A 21,760-nucleotide genomic window follows, 5' to 3' on the forward strand; every position below is an offset into this window, starting at 1 on the left:
TAGGGCTGAAACAATTATTCTATATTGATTGATTAATGTCGACAATAAAAATAGTCAAGGACGATTTATGCTGTCAGTTTTTCCTTTACATTTTCACAGTGAAATCCAACCTAGAGTGAGGTAACAGCTTAACACGAAAATGGCAGGAGTTTACTTATAAAGTTGTACCTGTGCAAGCAGATAGCAAGAGAAAGAACGGCTGAAAGTTAAAAAAGAAGTTTGACCTAGTTTTCCACAGAAGCACCCTGTTACCTTCGACCACTGGCAAAGAACATGCTGGTGCCAATTCTGAAGCAGTGGAACTCATGTGAAAATGTGTCGTGAAAAACTGCCATATGCTTGTCCTGGGAACCTTTTCACACATCACTCGTCTAGTGAACTAGCACATTAAATTGTAAAACCAAATAAATGATGCTGCAGCCTGAAAAGATATAATGTTGATCTACATATTATTTATTATATCGCTTGCTTAGCTATTGCTTATTACTCACTGTAGCTCAAAATTATGGGCAGGCTTAAATAAAGTGCCACATTTTTTCAGCGGTGGTAATTTCACTCTTGGTGAACAGTACCTCAGTTTGTGAGAACATCGGCGAACATTTTATTTTTACAGCTCTTCACATTTACAGGCCATGTTTAAGCCATTTATTCAATTATTAATCAATTAATTCACATGAACTATATCAAAATATTTGTTTCTTGCAGCCCTAAACCTGTGGCACATCATTGTCATGATTAACTTGATGTTGAACTGTTGTTTCCTCAAGAAGCAAATGTAAGTACACTGAATCAAATGTGCCAAACATGCATGTAAGCTTTTTAAAGTAGACTTCTGCTGGCGCCTGTCTTCTGACATTTCTTGTAAAAGTAATTGTTTTTTTTTTTTTTCGCAAAGTCATTTTGTTGGAGATGCAAAGTCCATTGTCTGTTTTGACCTTCAATTGTGTTCAAAAAGTACAACTTGGGAGCACAATGGAAGGATGTGTTGGAATTGCTTGGGATGCACACCAGAGGCCACCGCATCACGAGGCATTATTTTCACTGGTCAACACCAGCACGTTCCATTGGATTTTCCTGAAAATGAAACTACATCTGTGTATTCATCTCTTCTTCTTGTCACTAAAGCCAAAAGAACAGAAAGACCGTACAAATGGGAGGTTCACATTTCTCATGCTGACCTCTTCTTACACAGACATGTAGTAAACATGGTGAATTATTTTCACTCTTGATTGAGTGAGTGTGGCCTTTGGATATGTCTTTGTAGGACTGTATGAATAAGTTGTCTTTCCTGTGTTTGTTCTTGATGAGAAGACAAGACCTATAACCTAAAACCTATAACCTTTGCTATTTTAGTTATTTCATATTGCAAGATTAGACAAAGTTATTCACTGATGTTTTGTAAAATAATCATTTCTATTAAAATCCAGTTATCTGAGAGTCCCTCATTCAGTGAAGACCTTGCATTACTGTAGCCTAAGCCATAGCTACCGAACCATGCTCCTGGTGATCTGTGGCCCTGCAGAGTTTTGTTCTAGCCCTAATTTAATACACCTGATCCAGTTAATCGAGGCCTTCGGGAGCATGTGAATATTAAAGCCAGGTGTTTTGGAACTAAACTCTGCAGGATGGTATTCCTCCAGGAGTGGAGTTAGGCACCTCTGGCCTAAGTGATCAGTCATAAGTTCCACTGATCTTTAAATGAGTTTCAGGTTGGAACGTGAGGTAGACCGTAGAAGTGTGCAAATTTTCACATCCATAACAACAAGGCTTTGGTGTAGTGTTAGAGACAGTGCATGTCCTCCCAGCACACCTTGATGCTGTACTCTTCAGTAAATACAAAGAAATGTTTTTGGTAAGATGAAAATGTGTCAATTTAAAATTATTCTGGCATGGTTCATTACAGGACCTTAAGGTAAAGTTCTTTTCCTGTAATAAAAACAAAAACTGAAGACATTTTGTAATGAAGACTTACCTGAGTTAATGAGTCTACATTGTGATTGGATCATCAGCCAACCAAGACACAATATGTTTACATTTGCCCATTTCAAATTTAACTATTACATCTAGATATTGCTGCATATAAAGGGCTATGTTTGTTTTCTAAAGCATTTTGCAAACTTGACACAGTGCTCCAGGCATTTGAAGATACAGAGAAAGAAAAAGGTTCTGTACATTACTTAGCAGCCACAATGGAATAGAAAAGACTATCTTGTCATTGTAAATTGGATTGCAGCTTTTGTACAGGACGCTATTGACAAAAAAGTATATTGCTGTTGTCGGAAGAAAACCTTGTATCTCCAAAATGGTAACTTTACAGGAGAAGGAAAAAACATACTCTACTTTTAATGTAAGTCAATAGAACATTTTCCAAATAATTTTAGGCCATTTCTTTTGGTCCATTCTTCATGAAATTTACACACAATGTAACAATGCAACATGCATTTTCAAATTATGTCAAAAACTGAAAAATGATAAAAATGGAGATACAAGGCCTAAATAGTCTTGTACCATCTGCCAGATGGCTGAAGGTGAAACAGGAGATGGCAAGCGTGAGTGGGGGTAATTACAAATGCTGGTTGCCTTCCTGAGACAATGTGAATTGTAGATCAGAGGTGTTCAAAGTCCGGCCCAAGGGCCAAATGCGGTCCGTGGACAGATTTTAACTGGCCTGTGGCTTCTGTTTTAGACTGTGATATAAGTGGCCCGCCAGCCAGTATGTTGCTGTTTTTCCTTTCACCTGACAGTGGCAGCAGTCACTGCACTGTGGTAACGAAGTTAGCTAAAGTTTAAGAGCCTTTTTACTTTGACTAGACATGCAAGTTAATGTACTTAATGACATTTAGCCAGGACTACAGCCAAAAAGCACAAATTTAACATTGAAAACCAAGATGAACATTTGAATAGAGAGCTAAAGCAAATGCCTCATATTTCAAAAGACTGTAATAAATTTAATATCAATAGACATTAAATAAAGCATGGACGTTACAATAAATATTCAGGAGTGGGTAGAGAAAACTGTAAATATATATCCTTTAAGATTGAACACAAACTTGCGCTGTTTAATCTACTCTTTTCATTTGATAAAGTGATTTCTGAATGCGGTTGCTGCATTTATTTGATATGTGAAAATCAGCTAACAAAACCGAAGTGTAGATTTTTTTTCTCACAGATTTTATTGTTGAACAAGTAAACACTTGAATATGGATATTATTAATAAATTAGACATCTTCTATTGTTACTCTTAAAAAACTTGAATATTTGTTATAAGCGCTTACTGTTTAAATTGCTGTGAGCAATCCAACAGTAAAAGAAGGCTTGTGCATCTTTAAAACAGCGATAGGAAACATGGTAGCACACAGAAAGCTCTGATTCTATGCGCTGATATAACATTATACATAAAATATAATGAATTTAATCATTTGTAAATAAAACTTTGGCTTCTGGCCCTCTATGACAAAAGTTAGGACATCTATGTTACAGATGACCTCCAAGAATGGTGGCTAGACCCTGATGATTTCTGGGCACTGGTGATATCATTGTATAGTTACCATAGTAACCAAAATATAATCAAAGTTTTTAACTGTTTTACTATATATCATGTTTTTTCCCCCAAATAAAACCATTTTAGATCCTTAAGTAAACCTATTTTTGTAGTTTAACAGTGGCTTATTATTCTGGGATGTTCCTTCACTTTTAATAAGAAAAATATTAAATAACTGAAATAGGGCTGCAACAGCTGTTCGACATTATCAATAACATCGATAATTCAAAAACGTTGGCAACAAATCTTGTTATTGATTAGTTGTCATGATGATGTTTGCGCTCCTCATTTACATGACTTGAATGAACGCAGGAAAACGATGGCGGACTTTACAGTACAATGTTATGCATGACTCAAGAGTCAAAAATAAAGGTACACTTCTAAAAAGAGATTCACCTGTGTGATGTGTAAAACTGCTCGCCGTTGACAACAGCACGACTGTCATGTGTGAAGGGTTCTTCTATTGTAACAAGCTTGACATTGTAACAATAGCAGAATCCTTTTTGGTGCTGTATAGAAACCTTTTCAAAAAGGTTCTATATAGAACCATCTACAGCACATTTTCTATCAATCTGAAGAAGGCTTTCACTATGCCAAGAACACTTTAATCACACAAAAGGTTCTTTGAGTGTTCATGGTTCTATATAGAATAGAATGCAATGATTTGCAAATCTCATAGACCCATATTTTATTCACAGTAGAAGATATATCAGATGTTGAAAGTGGGACATTTTACTATTTCATGAAAAATTCTCCAGATTCTCTGAATCTTTTGATGATGATATTATGTACTGCAGATGGTGGAATACAAAGTCTTCGCAATTTTACATTGAGGAACATTTTTCTGAAATTGTTCCACAATTTTTAGACGCAGTTTTTCGCAGATTGGTGAACCTCTGCTCATCTTTGTTTCTGAGAGACTCTGTCTCTCTAAAATGCTATTTTAATACCCAGTCATGTGAGTTAGTTGCAAATTGCTCCTCCAGCTGTTTTTTATTAGTATCACTTACATTTCCAGCCTTTTGTTGCCCCGTCCCAATTTTTTTTTAGATGCCTTGCTACCATTAAGTTCTAAATGAGTTAATGTTTTTTATAAAATGGTAAAATGTCTCACTTTCAAAATCTGATATGTGTTCAATGTTCTGTTGTAAAAAAATATGGGTCTATGAGATTTGCAAATCTTTGCATTCTCTTTCGATTTACATTTATTTATGTTGTTTTGCAGCGCATGGTGTTTTGAGTGGTGAGTGTGCTTTATGGCCATGCATGTCGCACATGGCTGATAAGCAGGCTGCTTCTGTGGGCTAGATAATTGAGTACATGCTGTTACCGAGCACACAAACAGACTAATTTGTCTTTGCTTCATCAAGCACAGAGAAATTATTTGAATAGCAATGCGGAGTTCTTGTAGAATCAGACTACCTCCATAATAGTGCATGGACTGCCATATAAAATTTGTTCATAGGTTGTTTTTTTGTTTCTGCGCCTTTCACACTGCATTTTTGAGGGCAGTGGAAAGCATTTTGTGGCATTGTTGAATCTTGATAAAATTATGGTTTAGAACATATGGTAGGTGTTTTATGTTTAGAAGAGTCTTCTGTAAAAGAAGGAATAATCCTTGTACTTTTAACTTGTTGAACAAAACATTGTATGTAATGAGAATACTTAGTTATTGACAGACCACTGGCTGCCCCTCCACTAAACCCCACAACTGATCAGGTAATCAAAGCCATAATGAAGTGAATAATCGATTATGGAAATTGTTAGTTGCAGCCCGAGAGCAAAGTACATTTTTATTATGCAAAATAGTATAAACAGAAATGAACAAAATATAGATAAACCTATGGTGTGTACACACAAGCACACAGAGGCTTCTCTGGGCCTGGCAAAAATGGTGCAAAATGTTCTTTCACACAACCCATTTACATGTTCTTTCTACAACCACCAGACACTGCTGGAATTTGGTATTATTAATTAATATTACAGTCCTTCACCCTAACAGTAGCAGCTCAAAAGCAGCTTGTTTTAAAGAACCAGGCCCAGAGACCGCAGGGTCGTCTGGTGCAGCTGACCAAGGGAGTTAGAGCCGGTGCAACTGCTATGTTGCATTTCAAGGAGACTCACAGTGCTGCTTGAAAGTTTGTGAACCCTTTACCATTTTGTGAATTTCTACAATGATGTGACCTAATATATGATTAGATCTTTGTATAACTCAACAATAGATAAAAAGAACCCACTTAACCAAATAACACAAAAACATGTAGTTTTAGTTTTTCATTCATTATTGAGCTAACATTAAAGGTTTTATATATATATATATATATATATATATATATATATATATATATGACACTTTAAACATTAATATAGCAGCAAACAACTATTTTCTATGAAAAGACATAGTGGAGTAATGGTGTGATGAGAAGCAAATGAAGTCACACCCCCTGTGTGTGTGTTGTAATCTGAGCTCCCCTGTTTTTTTTGTTTTCATAGCCGGTCCGGCTATACGTATGTTAGTCCTGTCCTGTGAAAATGTTGTCCCTCCCCACGTTTTGTTTTGCCCTCCCCAGATAGTGACCACCAACACAGCTTTGTGCATGTACCACTTAAGTTGGAATGGGAAAATTCAAACAAGAAGCTAAGGCGCCAGACTATAGTCTTCGAACAAGACGCTGGCGAAAAAGAAGCTGACTTAAGCTTCATTGAGAGTTGAAAGACATAAAAAGGGATGAGAAGGCTGCTCCTGCTTGACAGGTGGGGAACATTTACTTATTTTCGCTGTTTCACAGAACCAATAGGTCAGTATTGTTTTGTCGTGTTTGCTGATGTTTGTGATAGCAACAGCAGCAAGGCTAACCGGTTTGCCAGATGTGTGAACGTGAGTCATGAATTTGATGACTTTAGACTTGAATTAGAAAAACTTGCGATTCGACTTTGACTTCAACATCAGTGACTCGGACTCTGACTCAGACTTGAGCATCATGACTCGGAAAGACTCAAAACCCAAAGTGGAAGAAACGTGGAGAGTCTGATTGCAGGTGGGACTCTACCCAGCCACTTCCTTTTCCTGGGAATGGATTCGTTTCCTACAGTAAATTGAATATATAACAACATTGTCAGATGTCTGTCACTGTGCTTATACTTGGTTGATTTTATTTTGGAAGACGAGTAAAGCATTTAGAGTTCAAGTTCACCTCCATAAGCTGAAAACCCTTAACCCTTAAACTCTTGCTTGAGAAACTCACTTCATATTGGAATTTTTCATTCCACTTTACATGGTGCAGCAGTCGGGTGCCAGAGCGTAACTGCTGCACCATTTAAGGTGGAACAGATAATTTGACAATAAAGCTGCTGGTTTCAAAGTCAGTTTTGGCTTCATACATTCACCATCAATTTTGCTGTGGTCATGCAAAGGGTTATTTGAGTGTTCATGGCTGTCATGACTGTTGACTTGGGACTCGACTTGAGACTCGCCTGTACTGTCTTGGGACTTGAATCGAGACTCGACTATCTTGACTTGGGACTTGACTCGGGCCTTGAGTGTCAAGACTTGAAACTTACTTGTTACTTGCAACTTAGTGACTTGTTCCCTCCTCTGCAGTTTGCTAACCCAGAACCGCTGGGCAACAGTTTGCTAAACCAGAACAGCTAACGTTAATGTTACTTACTGTGTCGTTGTTCGCTGTAATGTTATATTACGGTATTTCTCTGTACACCATCTGCGAAGGGTTTTATGGTCACAAAGATCTAAAAAAGCATTGTTTGCCTCGGCAGTTCGTGTCATGAGTTCAAATATCAGCAGTCATTCTCCAGAATCATGTAGAGCGTCTTTAAATATATTTGTTGGCAAAAGTATGTGGGCTCTACTTTCAGGACCTCGTCTAATCATATTTTACGTCACATTTGTGTAGAAATGCACAAAATAATGAAGGGTTCCCAAACTTTCAAGCAGCACTGCACTGATGACTTTGATAGATTACTGCTGTTATAGTAGGTCACTTAATTACTGATGAAAAATAAGCAGTGATATCTGCAGCAGGAATGTTCAGTGTTCAGTACTACATCTTAACAACTTCTGTCATAGTTAAAATTGAAAGGTTCTTCTTTTTCTATTATGTTGCCTATTTCTCATCTACATAGACCTGTTAAGTGCTGTTCCAAAAAGTCCAAAAAGAATGTAGATTGTAGATGTAGTTTTTTCATTGTAGATGCAGTTTGTTCATTTATTTACTTGGAATGTCATTACCTGTATTAACAACAAAGTAGTGGGGAAAAAGGAAATTTCTTTTTTTAATTTTTTTTTTTAATCTTTATTTAAAAACTTTTTGTGGTCTGCCACTCTGTAAAGGGATCCCATGCCATAAAAGTTAGGAAAGCCCTGGTCCGCCTTGCTTTACAACCAGGCAGAATATGTCCCAGATGCTGATTTAATAAACGTAACACCACAGCGTTTCTTGTGTTCCACCTACTGTAGATGAAATGACATCAAGCTATAACACACCTTTCTCAAGCTATGCTAACAATAAATATGAATAATCATCAAGAAAACAGAGAAGGATTTGGGGGAGGCCGAAGTGGCCGAGGATGATAAAAGCTGTAGCTCCCACTGTGAGTCGGCGTCTTTGCCATGACTGTGACAGCGGGAGTTCAGATCTCGCATTCCGTTTCATAACCTTTCTTAATGCGAACATTGTGTGATAGCAAGTCTATAGCCAAACACATACAGAGTGGGGAAAAAAAGGAAGAAAAACATTTTAAAAAATAAGAAACAGCAAGTGTCATATATTTTTCTATTATGATGGATGTCAGCACTAAATTAAGATGTTCCTTTTCTGCTGGAACGTTGTGTCTAAGGTTTTGTAAGTTCCTGAGGCACACACTATAACTATCTTACCTTGAAACGAACAAATATTTTTATTGTTGTTAATTAAAGTGTTTTTCATTTTTCCTGTGGCTTGGCATGAATTGATGGTTTGGAATAGGATAGTGTTCTGAGGAGTTGGCACAGCAGTGATAATGACAACTGAGCTGGTCTTATTGATAAACAGAGTGCTTGTGTTACGTAGTACAAGGGGTCTGGGGACTGCAGGCACTTCCTGTGCCAAGCGAAACCAGTTTGTATCATGAGCCCATATTGTTGGACGTGGTTGTATTTTACACGAGTGTTGAATCATTTCTGACAGTGTGCCATGTGTACACGTTGATCTTTCAACCTCAGAGATGTTTTTTTCTGTATAATTAGACGGTTGTTAGTTTTATGGATCATTTTTCTCATACTTGTGTTTGACTGGTTCTCATTCCTGAAGGACCACACACACGCAGCACACATATGAACACAAACTCTCTTAAGTGTGAATTTTCCAAAGCTACGATAGTTGTCAACACAAGACATAATGACATGTAATGATATACACCTTTTATATACAGCCAATTGAATGATGAATCAAATTGATTGGTTAATTAAACACTCTTTATTCATACACCAGAGCCTATTTTGTGCTAACATTCTGTAAATGTGATGTTCAAACGCTAACCAGATTAAATGTAACTGATCAAAGAGACCATAACAATATAAACAAAAAACATGATTTCGAGAAAGAAGCTGAAATAGAATATTAAATAAGAGACATGTTAAAAGCAAGCCTGCATTTTGATTCTGAAGTTTTGATTAAGCACAGCACTCTTCAAAGTAGCAAATGTCCATTCATAATATAAATCCTTAGAATAAGGCCTTCCTATCAAGCTCAAAGTGAAGTTGGAGTCTGTCGAGGGTTTGTACTAGCACCCTCACTTCCTAGACAGTATGTCACTAAGAAGCTGTTGACAATAGAAATAGCCTAAAATCCCCCTTTAAGAGGAAGATAGAACAAGCCAGCTTGATTTTCATTCAGCCATGTGAATTTTCATTGATGTGAGCCTCTCTAAACTTATTTTTTTCATACTCTGCCAATTGGGAATTTCCAAAGGATATATTTCTCCTAGTTGAGCAAAACAGCTGATGCAGTTTTGGGTGCCGTCAGTCAAGTGCTTTTGGATACTATCAGCTAGGGGCTGGAGCCCAGAATGTTCTGTCTTTGCAGATCTCCATATGACTGGAAACATGACAACTAGTGGGAAGATCATTCAGCCAGGTTTTCAAGTGTTTTATTAGTTCTGTAAGTGCTCAGAACTGCAAGACTTACTTCACATTTTAGTGGGGCAATGTCATGGGAATATGATCAGTAGTACAGAGCCCAGCTGCCTCAAACATCTAAAGTTTAGGGATTCTCGGGTAACCATCCTTAATGGAGGTCATTGTGCTACAGTGGATTTAGACCCAGATGGATGTCTTAAATTGTGTCCTGCACTCCTGTACTATCCAAAGGAAAAGGAGCTTAATTAATGTAGGACATATCTAAAACATCATCCTGATTCCCAGATAAAGAAAACATTATGTCAGTGCAAATGAACTCTGATGGTAACCTTGAGGGGGACATGGTTAGGCAGGAGATTAGGTGTCCAAAACCAGAATCTTTAGAAAAATCATTTTCCTACTTCTTCCAGGCCGGAGTGATCCTCATGCTTTATTTGATTGATTATAGCAAGTTAGTTGCATACTAAATTTGTGGATTCACAACATATATTAGAACATAAAAAGGCCCAGGTGTTTTCTTTTTGGGATAAACTTTTACTTTAGTCATTTCAGTCATATAATGCCGAGACATTCAATGGGTCCCCCATAACAGCTGATCTATAACTATTCTATGTCTATCATTAACAGTTAAAACATAGCTGATCATTACAGGAGAAAGAGGCAAGTTCAGCAGTAATTGTCAACATGTGTCACATCAGTTCAGGCATTATCTGAATTGGAATTGTGGGTTACCACAATGGATTTTAGATGAAAATTACTGTAATCTGTGGTAGTAACATGCATGTGGTGTGGTAGCAGGAATTTTCTGGTAGGTCCTGGCAGTTGTCACACTGCTTGAGCAAAGCCTATGCGGTTGTTCCTACGGTCGAACTCTGTGTAGTATCGGGCAATGAAGTTAGCTCCCAATATCCAAACAGGACCAGTAGGAGGTGGTATGTCCAGCCCTCTGAATGTCACAGTGCAGATGTCCTCTCCAAACTGTGATTGCTGTAGATTGGAAAATAAAAGGGGAGGAGGATGAGTGTAGAAGAAGCATACAGATGTAAATATGATTGTTACAAGTTTTGTTATGTATCATTCTACTGAATTATTAGAAAGTCAGAGTTCAAAACATTTAAAAAAGACTTTGACTTCACAGTTCAATCACAGTTCCAAAAAAGTTGGGACAGAATGTAAAAAGTTAATAAAAATAGCGAGCAGTTATTATTGAACAAGAAGTACGAGAAGTAAACTGAACAGTTTAAAAACACAAAATTTGATGTTTCACCTTATGAACTGTTTTTGTAATTATAAGCTTATTTAAAATATGCTCTCTGTAACATTTAAAAAAAGCACAAGAGTATGTTTACCATTATATTTCCTTTTAACAGCTTTTACTTTACTTATTCCATGATCATTTTCTGACTGAAGACACCAGATGATGCAGTTTTGAAAGCGGGACTTTTTGCCATTCTTACATTATATGGCCATTTTAAGGCCAGTCTAGCGCCTGCACTCTCTAATTATGCACCATGCTGTAGTAACACAGGCAGAATGTGGCTTGCCATTGTCAGGTTGAAATGGACATCCCTGAAAAGATGTTGTCTTGAAGGCAACATATGTTGCTGCAAAATGTGTATATATTTTATAGCGTTAACAGTGCCTTCACAGAAGTGCATGCAACTGACATACCAGACCCTGGCTTTTAACATTAACGTTGGTAACAGTTTGGATGGTCCTTTTCTTCTGTGGCAGAGAACATGGCATGCATTATTTCCATAAACAGCCTGAAAGGTCGACTTTTTTTAGATAGCAATACATGTCGGCAACATTTCTGGACTGTGTTGATGTATGGCTTCTCCTGTGTGAAGTACAATTTTAACTTGCATTTATGGTTGCACAGCAAACAATATAAGTATTCTCAAGCCCATACGGTGACATCTGAGGATTTGAAGCTCAGCATTCTGTTGTGGTTTTTGACCGTAAGTAGGTGTAATGCCTGAAATCCTTGCATTTGCTTATTGAAAAATAGTGGGCTTCATTCCCCAACTGTTCTTAAGAAGAAATTTCTTCTTAAAACCAACTTAAGCAGTTTTTATGAAGATTTTTCATTCACCAATGTTTTCTCATTTGGAATTTGTTCTCAGGTAAGAACAGAATTGACACACACTCAAGAGCACTTTTTCTTTGGACTTTTCTCAAGAACAAATTTAAGAAAAAGCTTAGGAAGATACCGGTTAATGAGGCATGTTGTTTGTAAAGGTGCAGAATATGATTTAAAACCAATACTCTTTTTTCAAATTCAGTGAATATCTCCTCATGGTCCGCTAGATGTCCGTTCTGTGTGCATGCTGGAAAAAATCCAGTGTTTGTACACAGCCCTTGCTCTGTAAATGGAAAGCAAATAAAGTGGTCGGGAGCGAGTTACACAACACTATTCCAGCAAATCAGCAACAGGGGTGCTCACGAGAGAGGGGCTATGTACTCATGGCATGGGCATTTCAACGGTGGAGAGACCTCTGAAAGCTGACAAGTCTGAAGTTGGTCTCCTATTCACATTTTCTAGTTCCACCTTAAATGGTGCAGCAGTTCCATTCTGTCACCTGAATGTAACTGCTGCCTTATTTAAGGTGGAACAGGAAAAGTTGAACAAGAAGCTGAGGAGCCTAAATGTAACTGATGCACCATTTAATGTGGAACAGAAAAATTCAGTTTCATTGAGAGCTGAACAGCATGAAAAGGGATGAGGAGGTTGCCCTATTTCTGCTTGACAGGTGGGCAACCTTAACTTGTTGTTGCTATTTCACAGAACCAACAATTGTTTTGTCCCATTTGCTAATGTTTTTGATAGCAACTGGTTAGTTTCACAACAGCAATTGTAGCCATAGTTTGCTAACCCACAACATAGCAAATGTTAGTTACCTTGCTGCATGGTTGATATATGGAACGTTATATCATGGTATTTGTGTGTATAACATTTGCAAAGGGTTTTATAGCCACGAAGACCTAAAAAGACAAGTTTGCTAAACCAGTGCTGGGAGGGGAGCATTTGTTTTGCTGATGACTTCAAATATCAGTGCTCATTCTCCAGAATCATATACTCTGCCTTTAAGCTGTTATTTGTACTGATAATTCATTTACGCATTTTTCTCAGTACCCAGAAATATTTGATTTGCATTCACAGATAAAATATTGAGATAGAGATACCCAGAGAATGTAGTCTTCCTGTGTGAGACGATACTCCTGACCACCAAGGTGAAAGGCCACACTGGGCAAGGACATGACCAGGTCACAGTTCACGGTATACTGAAGGAGAGACAAAGACTGAGTTAAGGATAAGCCTTACACAAAATGTGTATGTAAAGTAACAAACCATGAACTAATCTTGGTCAGTGTGTCGAACTGAAAAATGTGTTGTTGAAGAGCAAGCTAGGTTAATGCTAAAACATGATACTCATGATACTTCCGAAAAAGAAGCTCCAACGCTGTCTGTCCTTCTTGTTCGAGAAAATTAACCAAAATACTTCATATTAAGTCTTTGAGCTCTCAAAGAGAGACTAAACATGACTAAACTTAAGACTAAACATGATGGTAAAAAATGGTAATAAAAATGCCTTTTCCAATAGTGTTATAGAACAGTACACAAAACAGGGAAGATCTTTAATGTTCCTCTGTTTGGTTTCACAACAGATTTTGTGTGCCTTCACAGCTATGGTCCGTACTACAAAACTCCATGGGATTTTTCCGATGGTCTTGTGAAGCGTGAAATAACAATTTTATGCTGTGCTTTGTTGTTAGCTGGCTGCCTGGGGATTTAGCCATGAAGGCTCTACTGAATGATTCAGTGGGTTCATAAAGGTTGCGTTCTTTTGGCCTGGCACGACAAGTCATCTACATTCATCATCTCAATCGCTGCAAAAAGAGCCAACTTCAGTTGAAGTTTTTTGGATCATCAAAATGCATACGACTGTAATTTTAATCAAAGTTTCAAAAACAAAATGAAAGCCTCCATTGGCACTTTCTTCACTTTGTTTGATTTAGTCTTATTTCTGCTATGCATAAAAAAGCAGGAGAAAAAATAATGCCTCATATGCAAAATGATGCAAATCAATAGTACTAAGAGGCTGGGTTTTCTTTTGTTTCCAGATCAGCTTGGCATGTCAATGTTTGAACAATTTCTTTCAGCGATATTGGAAGATTCTTCTAGAATGAAGAAAAAAGTACAGATACATCAGTTGGGAGCAGGCAGTTTGGGATAAAGAGTTCCTTTGGTTTTCTCAGAAGCAAAAAACATCCAGATGTACAAAAAGAGTAAACTGCTTTAAGGTCCAAAATTTGTGCTTATTGTGTGGTTTTTGTCATTGGTTGTGGTTGCAAGTGGTTTCCAAATGGCAGCTCTGCCATAAATATTGATTATTGCTCAAATGATGCACAGCAGCCGTTGAGTGTTTATTAGTAAATGTTGTGACTGAATATTCATCTGTGCGTGGCAGCAATAACTACAAATTTCAACTACTGCACAGTTACTACACAACTTTCCTGGAGCGTTATCCTTCTTGATATTTGAACATTTAAACAATGAATGCACACTCACACACATTATTTTGCTTATGGGCAGTATGGAGAAACTCTCCTGGACTGCTCTCCTGCATTTTGTAAAGTGCACAGAACTTACTTCACCCTCTGCCAGCTCAACAGCACCAATAGTTTTCATCAGGATGGAGACCGAGGAGGCAGGGCCAGTTATGAAGGAGGAACCTGTGTCAATCACAGCCGTACAGCCTTCGGTACAGAATAACATGTCTGCCCCCACAGACACACTGCAAGGGAGACAGATTTTCAACATTTCTTTAAATGGTTGCATAATTTTTTATTGTAATTTTTTATGGTTTAAATTCTGCCCATGCATTAAAAATAGGATTATCAGACCTACCTCTTACCTTTCCAGTAACTGTAGCATATTGGTTATGAATTTGTTATGAATTGTTGTAGTTTGAAAGTGTTAAAATAATTGATACTTTTTTCATATGTAATGAATTTGGTACATACGTATTGTGTATATTAATCACACTAGAGCTGGTGCCAAATATAGATTATGAATTATGAACAGATTACACCTAGTTTCTGTGTGTATGTCTGTATAAAATGATATCTGATGTTCTCATTGTGGGCAAAAACGTTCTTACCCCTTCATGATGACCTCCCACTTGCCCTTCCCTTTGGTGGGAATGTAATTGAAGGAGCCTGTGTAGTAATTTGGATCTGTGCCCCCCAACACCAGCTCTCCCCCTGGAATGCGCTGGGGGTCCCTGGTACACACAAAATATAAGAAATATAATAACATCAATAAATTGCACTTTTGAAATCACCTTATGTTAAATGTGCCCTTTAGATTCCAGTATTTTCAGGATCAAAATTCATAATGCACAGGTTGTCAGTTCTAGACCTGAATGTTTGCTGATTTTCCAGCTCAAACGCACCTGATTTAGTGGGGATCTCCACCGATTTTGCAAAATTACTTAATCATTTAATGGTTTAGATGTGAACAAAACCATTCAGAGAGTTTCGGTGGGAAACGTGCCTTTCCAGAGAAATTTACAGAGACAGAATTGTTTACCATTATAGTACTAGGAACCAGATGTCCTAAGCACTTATTGGCTCTAAAAGCTACGCCCCGTTAAGTTATTACACAAAATGTTTCTGAATGCAATACTTGATACCCGACACATTGTTTTGTGATAGTTTTGTTATAAGTTTTGGCCTAAAATGTATTTTTAATATAAACTTTTACTCCAGGATCACTTCCATGTTTCCTCTCAAAACTGCATTCTGAACTCAGATCAGTGAGCGCAACCTAACATGCTTTTGTTGTTACTCGCCTGTAGTTGCAGGCATTCAACACTGCTAACACCAGCAGCAGCTTTTGTTTACAGTTTATTTTTACGGTTTTCTTACCTATTTTGGAAGATGGCAGAGTATGCGGAAGACTTCGAGGAGGTCTCTTTCCAAAATGTCATAGAGTCATATCAGTTTGAACCGGAATACATGAAGGAGTTGCAGCGGTTTAAAGAAGACAGAGATAAAAGGGAGAGAGAGAGAGAGAGTGAACCCGCTGGTGCCGATGCAGAACAAGCCAGGGCGAAAGGAAATTGGTGGTGTCAGTAGCAAGCATGCGACACAGCCCTGCCTACCCAAGCAATACGAAACACGGGCAAAGCTGAGAGGTACATGCAGGGTGTTGTAACGAAAAAGTAGTACCCAAAAACATATTTTTTCGTATTAAGCACTGTTTACCATTATCAACGTGACATATAAAACCTTATAAGACATGTACGGTCACTGGTCATTTTGGATAGCAGATAAGATGGTGATATTTGTAGTGTAGACATACAGATGTCTGGTTCCTAGTACTATAATGGTGTACAATTTAAATTTCTTTAGAAAGGCACATTTCACACCAAACTTCACTGAATGATTTTGTTTACATCGAAACCATTGAACGATTAAGTAATTTTCGTTCCCCTTGAATTCATCCGTTGATTGCCAGTTTTACTAGATGTGTTTGGGTAGGGAAATCACCAAACTGTGCACAGTCTGGACTGGAATTGATGACCTTTGTCATACTGTGTTAATAAAGCACATGCAGCAAGTATACAATATAATAACCAAAGACTCTTGTTCCTGGACAAGCAGTAGGGTTGTTACCATAAAAGGAAAATAAAATATACTTATGCATTTGTGCCCCATTTAGATTATAGCTTTGTTACCTGCCTTGACATTCAACTGACCTGCTGTAATACACAGAGAAAACTTCCTCTTTCAGTACATGCTGAGACATGATGCGATCAAACACTGGTGTGATGCCATCAATGGCCACATTCGGATAGCCCATTCCCAGTACCCCGTCAAACTTTGCGAAGATAAAAGGAATGGCTGGAAGGGCTGTGGCCTCTGCAAACACTTGCACCACTGGGAGACCACCCACCTGTGGATATTGGTATCAGAGACCAAATGATTACAGGTTTGCTGATCAGAGATTGAAGGAATTTATTGCCATGTGTTCACATGCAGTTGGAATTCTTGTTCGTGTATCTGTTATGAGCCTAGATTGCCAAGATATGTAACTGACTTTAGAAGAGTTTATTGGGAAGAAGGTACTGGCATCATTTTTAATTTGCTGGTCTGATTTATAACGTTTACTGTATATTTACACAATTAGGTCTTTTGTACTCACCACTACTATATCCTCACTGAGAAATCCCCTAACATTTCCAGAAGCGTATTGGATGGAGAATCCTGTTCCATTGTTAACGTATGTGTGAGATTTGGAGGCATCGTATCTGTTATGAGTGACTATGTGAAAGAAGAGGTTAGAGGAGACCGTAATAGTAGTTCTGAACAAAACGTGTGTGTGTGGTATTTAAATTACTCACAGCAGGCGGTGTATAGTGGAGAACACATATGTGACGGCACCCAAAGGTTGGCAGAACCCGTATCAAACACAACGTTGAACATCTGAGCTGGTGAACCAATACTGATCTCCCCAAAGTACTGAGTCTGGGAGAGATTAGAGAAGATGTCAGTAGGACAGAATATTGTTCAGCTCTACCAAACACTGATTAAAATGACAGTAATTTTTTGCTTCTCACATCTAGATAGTTGGTTAGAGGGGTTGGGGCTGTTCCATTGCTAGGGGATGGGCTGATAATGTCCAGTTTCTGCGCAAGTTCGGCAAACACTTGTGCTGGTGTGAAGCCTATCTCCTTAAGAGTGTCTCGAATGGAGGGCATTTTTTTCAAGGTGACCCTATGAGGCAAGAAACAAGCATAACATTTGTAAAGCCTATGGCAGTCTTATCCGCAAAGGGCTGGTGTAGCTGCAAGTTTTCAATCCAACGAAGCAGGAGAACACGCAATCAGTAGCTTGAACACTGACACCAGTTGATTAAAAGTGAAACCAGATGTGCTGTTGCTTGTCTGGAATTAAAATCTGCAGCCACACCAACACTTTGCAGATAAGATTGGACACCTCTGGCCAGTGGTGTTAATTCACTCCCTCTGATGTGTCATGTAGGGCAGTGTTTCTCAACCCTGGTCCTGCGTGTTTTCATGCTTTTTCTTCTTCTTCTAACACACCAACTTTAACTTAATAATGGGATGTTAATGAGCTGTTTAGTTTGATCAGGTGTGTCGGGAGCAGGGAAAACACTAAAAATATAAGGCTGTGGGCCTCTAGGAACCGAGAAACACAGATGTAGGGAAAGGGGTCATAAGTGCTGTGTTTGGGGTGAGAGGTCATTTTAAGCCTGCCACTCAAAGCTCAGGCATGTTAGTTTTAATCTGCCTGAGAAAATGTCTCATGAAATTGAGTCAGTTTGATCTTAGAATGATCCAAATGGTAAGTACATTTCTTGCCTAAATTTGCAACAAATATAATGTCAAATGGGGAAATTGAGGCAGTATGGAGAGATATGAATTTGAAAACTGTAGTCAAAACGGACAGTGTGGTACACTCACTCCTGTCAATCATATCAGTTATCATGACGACCAACAAATATCTCTCTTCTTAATTCCATATCGCTGTTGTCGGAAGAAAACCTTGTATCTCCAAAATGATAACTTTACAGGAGAAGGAAAAAAACCTACTTTACTTTTCATGTAAGTCAATGGAACCAGATGTTTTTCCAAGTGATTTTGGGCCTTTTAATTCATTAATCATGAGATTTACATACAATGTAAAGGGCAACAGGCATTTTCAAATTGTCAAAAACTGAAAAACGTAAAAAATAGAGATCCAAGGTTTACTTCCGACAACAGCGATATATTCCATATAATTCCATATAACATCTTAGAGAAGTAAATGAAGTGGATAAAATGTATTAATAACTACCACAGATAAAACATCATGGTCATTGTCCACAGGATGTAACTACGCTGATCATAAATCAACCTGTCCAAAATCAAATCGTCCTGCCAAAACAGTAACCTTGTTTCTCCCACTCATAAGCATAACTTTAAAGGAAAAAATGTTTTTAACTTTTAATGTAACAAGATGCTATTCTAAGTCATTGTGGACCATTTCTATTGGTTTCTATTGGTCTGTTTATCATAACATTTGTACACAGTGTAAACGGTAGCTTCCATTTTCACATTATACATTAAAAAAAGGAGAAAAATTGAAATTCAGTGTTCTGACAGTGACAGTATACAATGTTGGGTTATTAAAGAGATGTACTTCAGTGCAAGTACAGACATTTTATTTGCTATCAAAAAAGACCAGGGAATTAATTTACATGTGTCTTTTTTGAGTACCATTTTACCTTCTAATGCCTTGCATGTAACTCTCCACCATAAATGCATTTAAAAATATAAATTTTAGGCCAAAATCTTCAAACTTATCACTAAACAATGTCTCATGCATGAGGTGACATCATCATAACAATTTCACACAGTAGCTTTCTGTGATGTAGCTTGTAGAGGCATTAAATGCTTCGGATGTCTGGTTACTGTCACCATCACTGTGAGCAATTCTAACTTTTTTTAAATTTCTCTAGAACGGCAGATTTCTTTTGAAATCACTCCAAATGACTGTTTACATCTTGTGCAGAAGTTTTGAAACATCGCTAGAATTCCTGTTTAATATATTACAGAAAGATAAAACCATTAGTACCTATCACCCTTTTAGACAGTTGTTGGATCCATGCTAACCTATTTAGTTCACTTGGTACATTGCAGTTTAGTCAACTTGGTCATGTATTTCTAATGATTAATGACTAATTTGTGATTTAGAATAATTACAGGCATTGCCTATCATTTGTAATATAACACTCTAGCACAATTTGAGAGGGTTTGATGATAAGAATTTTTAAATGGCTTTACAAGCAATAAACACATAAAAACCCTGCAGCACTGTCTAAACACCACACTATTCTTTCTTCACAATATACATTTGGCATGGCACTGTTAGAATTTAGAGATCACAGGAAGTGTTTCCATACCTCCGTAAGGCCTGCACACTCACACACAGCGACAGCAGAAGGACCAGCAAATGCACTTTCATTGCTCCAGGTGCAGCTGACCACTGAAATTCTGGGAGGATAGATACTTAACAGAAACAGGGATGTGAGATCTCTGCCCTCTCTCCTCTGCACTGCTTCAGCTGCCTCTGTCGTGTACAGCGCTTGACTGAGACACTGTCCTTTTTCATCAGTTTTTATAGTGTTTCTCTGACATAAACTATGACCGTATGATTGACGCAGTACCTTATTGCAACACTCTCAGTTTCCCAATCTCTCTCGCCATCTCTCTCTAGCTCTCTCACTCTTTCTCGGTCACCCTGACCCTTTCCGGATTAAGTGCTCCCAGGACCTTTGACTTTTGGGAGACCATTACATGCTGTTTTATGTGTAAGGCTTTGCAAAGAGTTGATCATACCACTGAAAGATATTTATTCAGTTACTTAATACTTTAATAGAACTTTTGCAATAGACAAGCATATAAATATATACATTACTGTTGAAAAGCCTAAACACTATGTTTTCCATGAAACCAATTTGGTTGCATATAAATCTATAAAATACTATATAATATACTAATGATCTTTTTTGTGCCACACATTATCTACACAGGTATTGAATAATTTGTAGGAAGCTAGGAAGCTTGTCCAGAGTGATGAACTGAGCTGTTGAAGATAACTGAGAAGCCTGTACAACATTAGGAATGAAGTTGAAATTAAATTACCATCCAGATTGCATCATATTTTAAAGGAGATCAAATTTTAAAGTAGATGACTCGACAGAAAATTATTGTAAATAGATAATTATAATATTTTCATTTAATAACAACTTCTTGTTTTCAAAGTTCTGAGAATATAAAATTTTCTAAAAGTAGAGAGGCATTGATCACAAATTTTTATAATTCTGATTTCCTTACAGCCAAATTGGCCAATTTTCAGTCTTTTTTCCCTGAAACTCACATTGTGTGGGCTAACTGAAAGCATAAAACATACAAGCACATTTTCAGTCCTTTTATTAGCCAAGTTTATCAACATAAGTACTCGTTCTTTAATGTTAAAATTTATTTATGAACTGCTATTTTAAAATTCATAAATGAAAAATTAAAATTAATAATGGGAATCAAATAAACTGCTTCACTGAATGTAAAAAGCAACTGGCTGTTTAGTGACATGATTCATGCATAATTATGCTACAATACAATACACTTACATGGTTACATTTACAGCACATAAAACTGCACACAGATCAGCCAAAAATCAAAATAATAAATTGTCCGATTGCCAAAGCAAAAATCTGGCAGTCTTCCGATCGCGCTTCCCTATCTGAAAGTACCTTTATTATCTTGTTTATAATATTTAAGTGTATGGTGTGTAAGTTATTGTTATCTACAAAATGGGGGTGCACTGATATAGGAATTGTGGGTAGAAATTGGGGGGGCTCCTTTGTGGTGCAACCGTCTAAGCCCTGGCCCTAGCATCTTTACAGCTATCCTTTGCAGGGAGTCCAAGAGAGCATAATTAGCCTCGCTCTCTCTGGGTGGTTAAGCGTTGGCCCTCCATCACTCCCACCCATCACTCAGCACAGTGCTAGCCAGTGCACCCGTCTGTTAGCTGACATAACAGAACTGGCAGTTAACGTTCTCCTCCTTCAAGTTGAGCTGTCCAATTGAGCTGTGGCTGGCTTCACGTGACTCTGAGGAAACATGCTAGACTTCACCCTCCTAGTTCTGGTAGTAATGTATGATTTCAGCAGGCCTAACTAGTGGGTAGAACTGGGCACAACTAAATTTGGAATTTATATTTTTGGAAAAAACGAGTCAAAAATGTGTAAATTGGGAAGCATTACAGAGAGATATGTAGATGGTTACAAATGCAATAAAATGCATATATTTTAGCGCAGTAACCCAATGTCATGTCAACATTCTGCACTTTCTGAATGCAATAAATATGTCATCAAATTGAATCAGTTAGAAATATCTTAACATCCGGTAACCATAATTTTTAACCAAATGTTTGTCAATACCACTATGATTCTGATATCATTGTGCATTCCTAATAGGGGTGGGAATCTCTAGGCACCTCACGATTCGATT

The 21,760-nt window shown here is 37.7% G+C and overlaps 1 protein-coding gene across 1 annotated transcript; it reads right to left on the bottom strand.

The window, feature by feature from the left end:
* Positions 1–9,044: 9,044 nt before the first annotated feature.
* ren (renin) lies at positions 9,045–19,819 on the bottom strand. Its single transcript, XM_036578044.1, has 9 exons — positions 19,651–19,819; positions 17,303–17,459; positions 17,087–17,210; positions 16,888–17,006; positions 16,442–16,638; positions 14,840–14,962; positions 14,329–14,473; positions 12,861–12,959; positions 9,045–10,661 (listed from the first exon to the last, which is right to left on the bottom strand). Exons 1-9 carry the CDS (start codon positions 19,710–19,712, stop codon positions 10,500–10,502), a joined length of 1,188 nt encoding a protein of 395 aa, XP_036433937.1. The 5' UTR covers positions 19,713–19,819; the 3' UTR covers positions 9,045–10,499.
* Between the last annotated feature and the right edge of the window lie 1,941 nt (positions 19,820–21,760).

The sequence above is a fragment of the Colossoma macropomum genome, unplaced genomic scaffold (genome assembly GCF_904425465.1).
Source record: "Colossoma macropomum unplaced genomic scaffold, Colossoma_macropomum, whole genome shotgun sequence".
NCBI classification, from domain to species: Eukaryota; Metazoa; Chordata; class Actinopteri; order Characiformes; family Serrasalmidae; genus Colossoma; species Colossoma macropomum.

Bases quoted from the DNA above. Each gene is read 5' to 3' on its own strand.
- ren (XM_036578044.1), bottom strand. From the start codon at position 19,712: ATGAAAGTGCATTTGCTGGTCCTTCTGCTGTCGCTGTGTGTGAGTGTG. The intron at 16,639-16,887 runs GTGAGTACAAAA...CAATATCCACAG, and splicing joins TCAGTGAGGATATAGTAGTG to GTGGGTGGTCTCCCAGTGGT. The intron at 10,662-12,860 runs GTATCTCTATCT...TCCAATCTACAG, and splicing joins AGGAAGACTACATTCTCTGG to CAATCACAGTTTGGAGAGGA.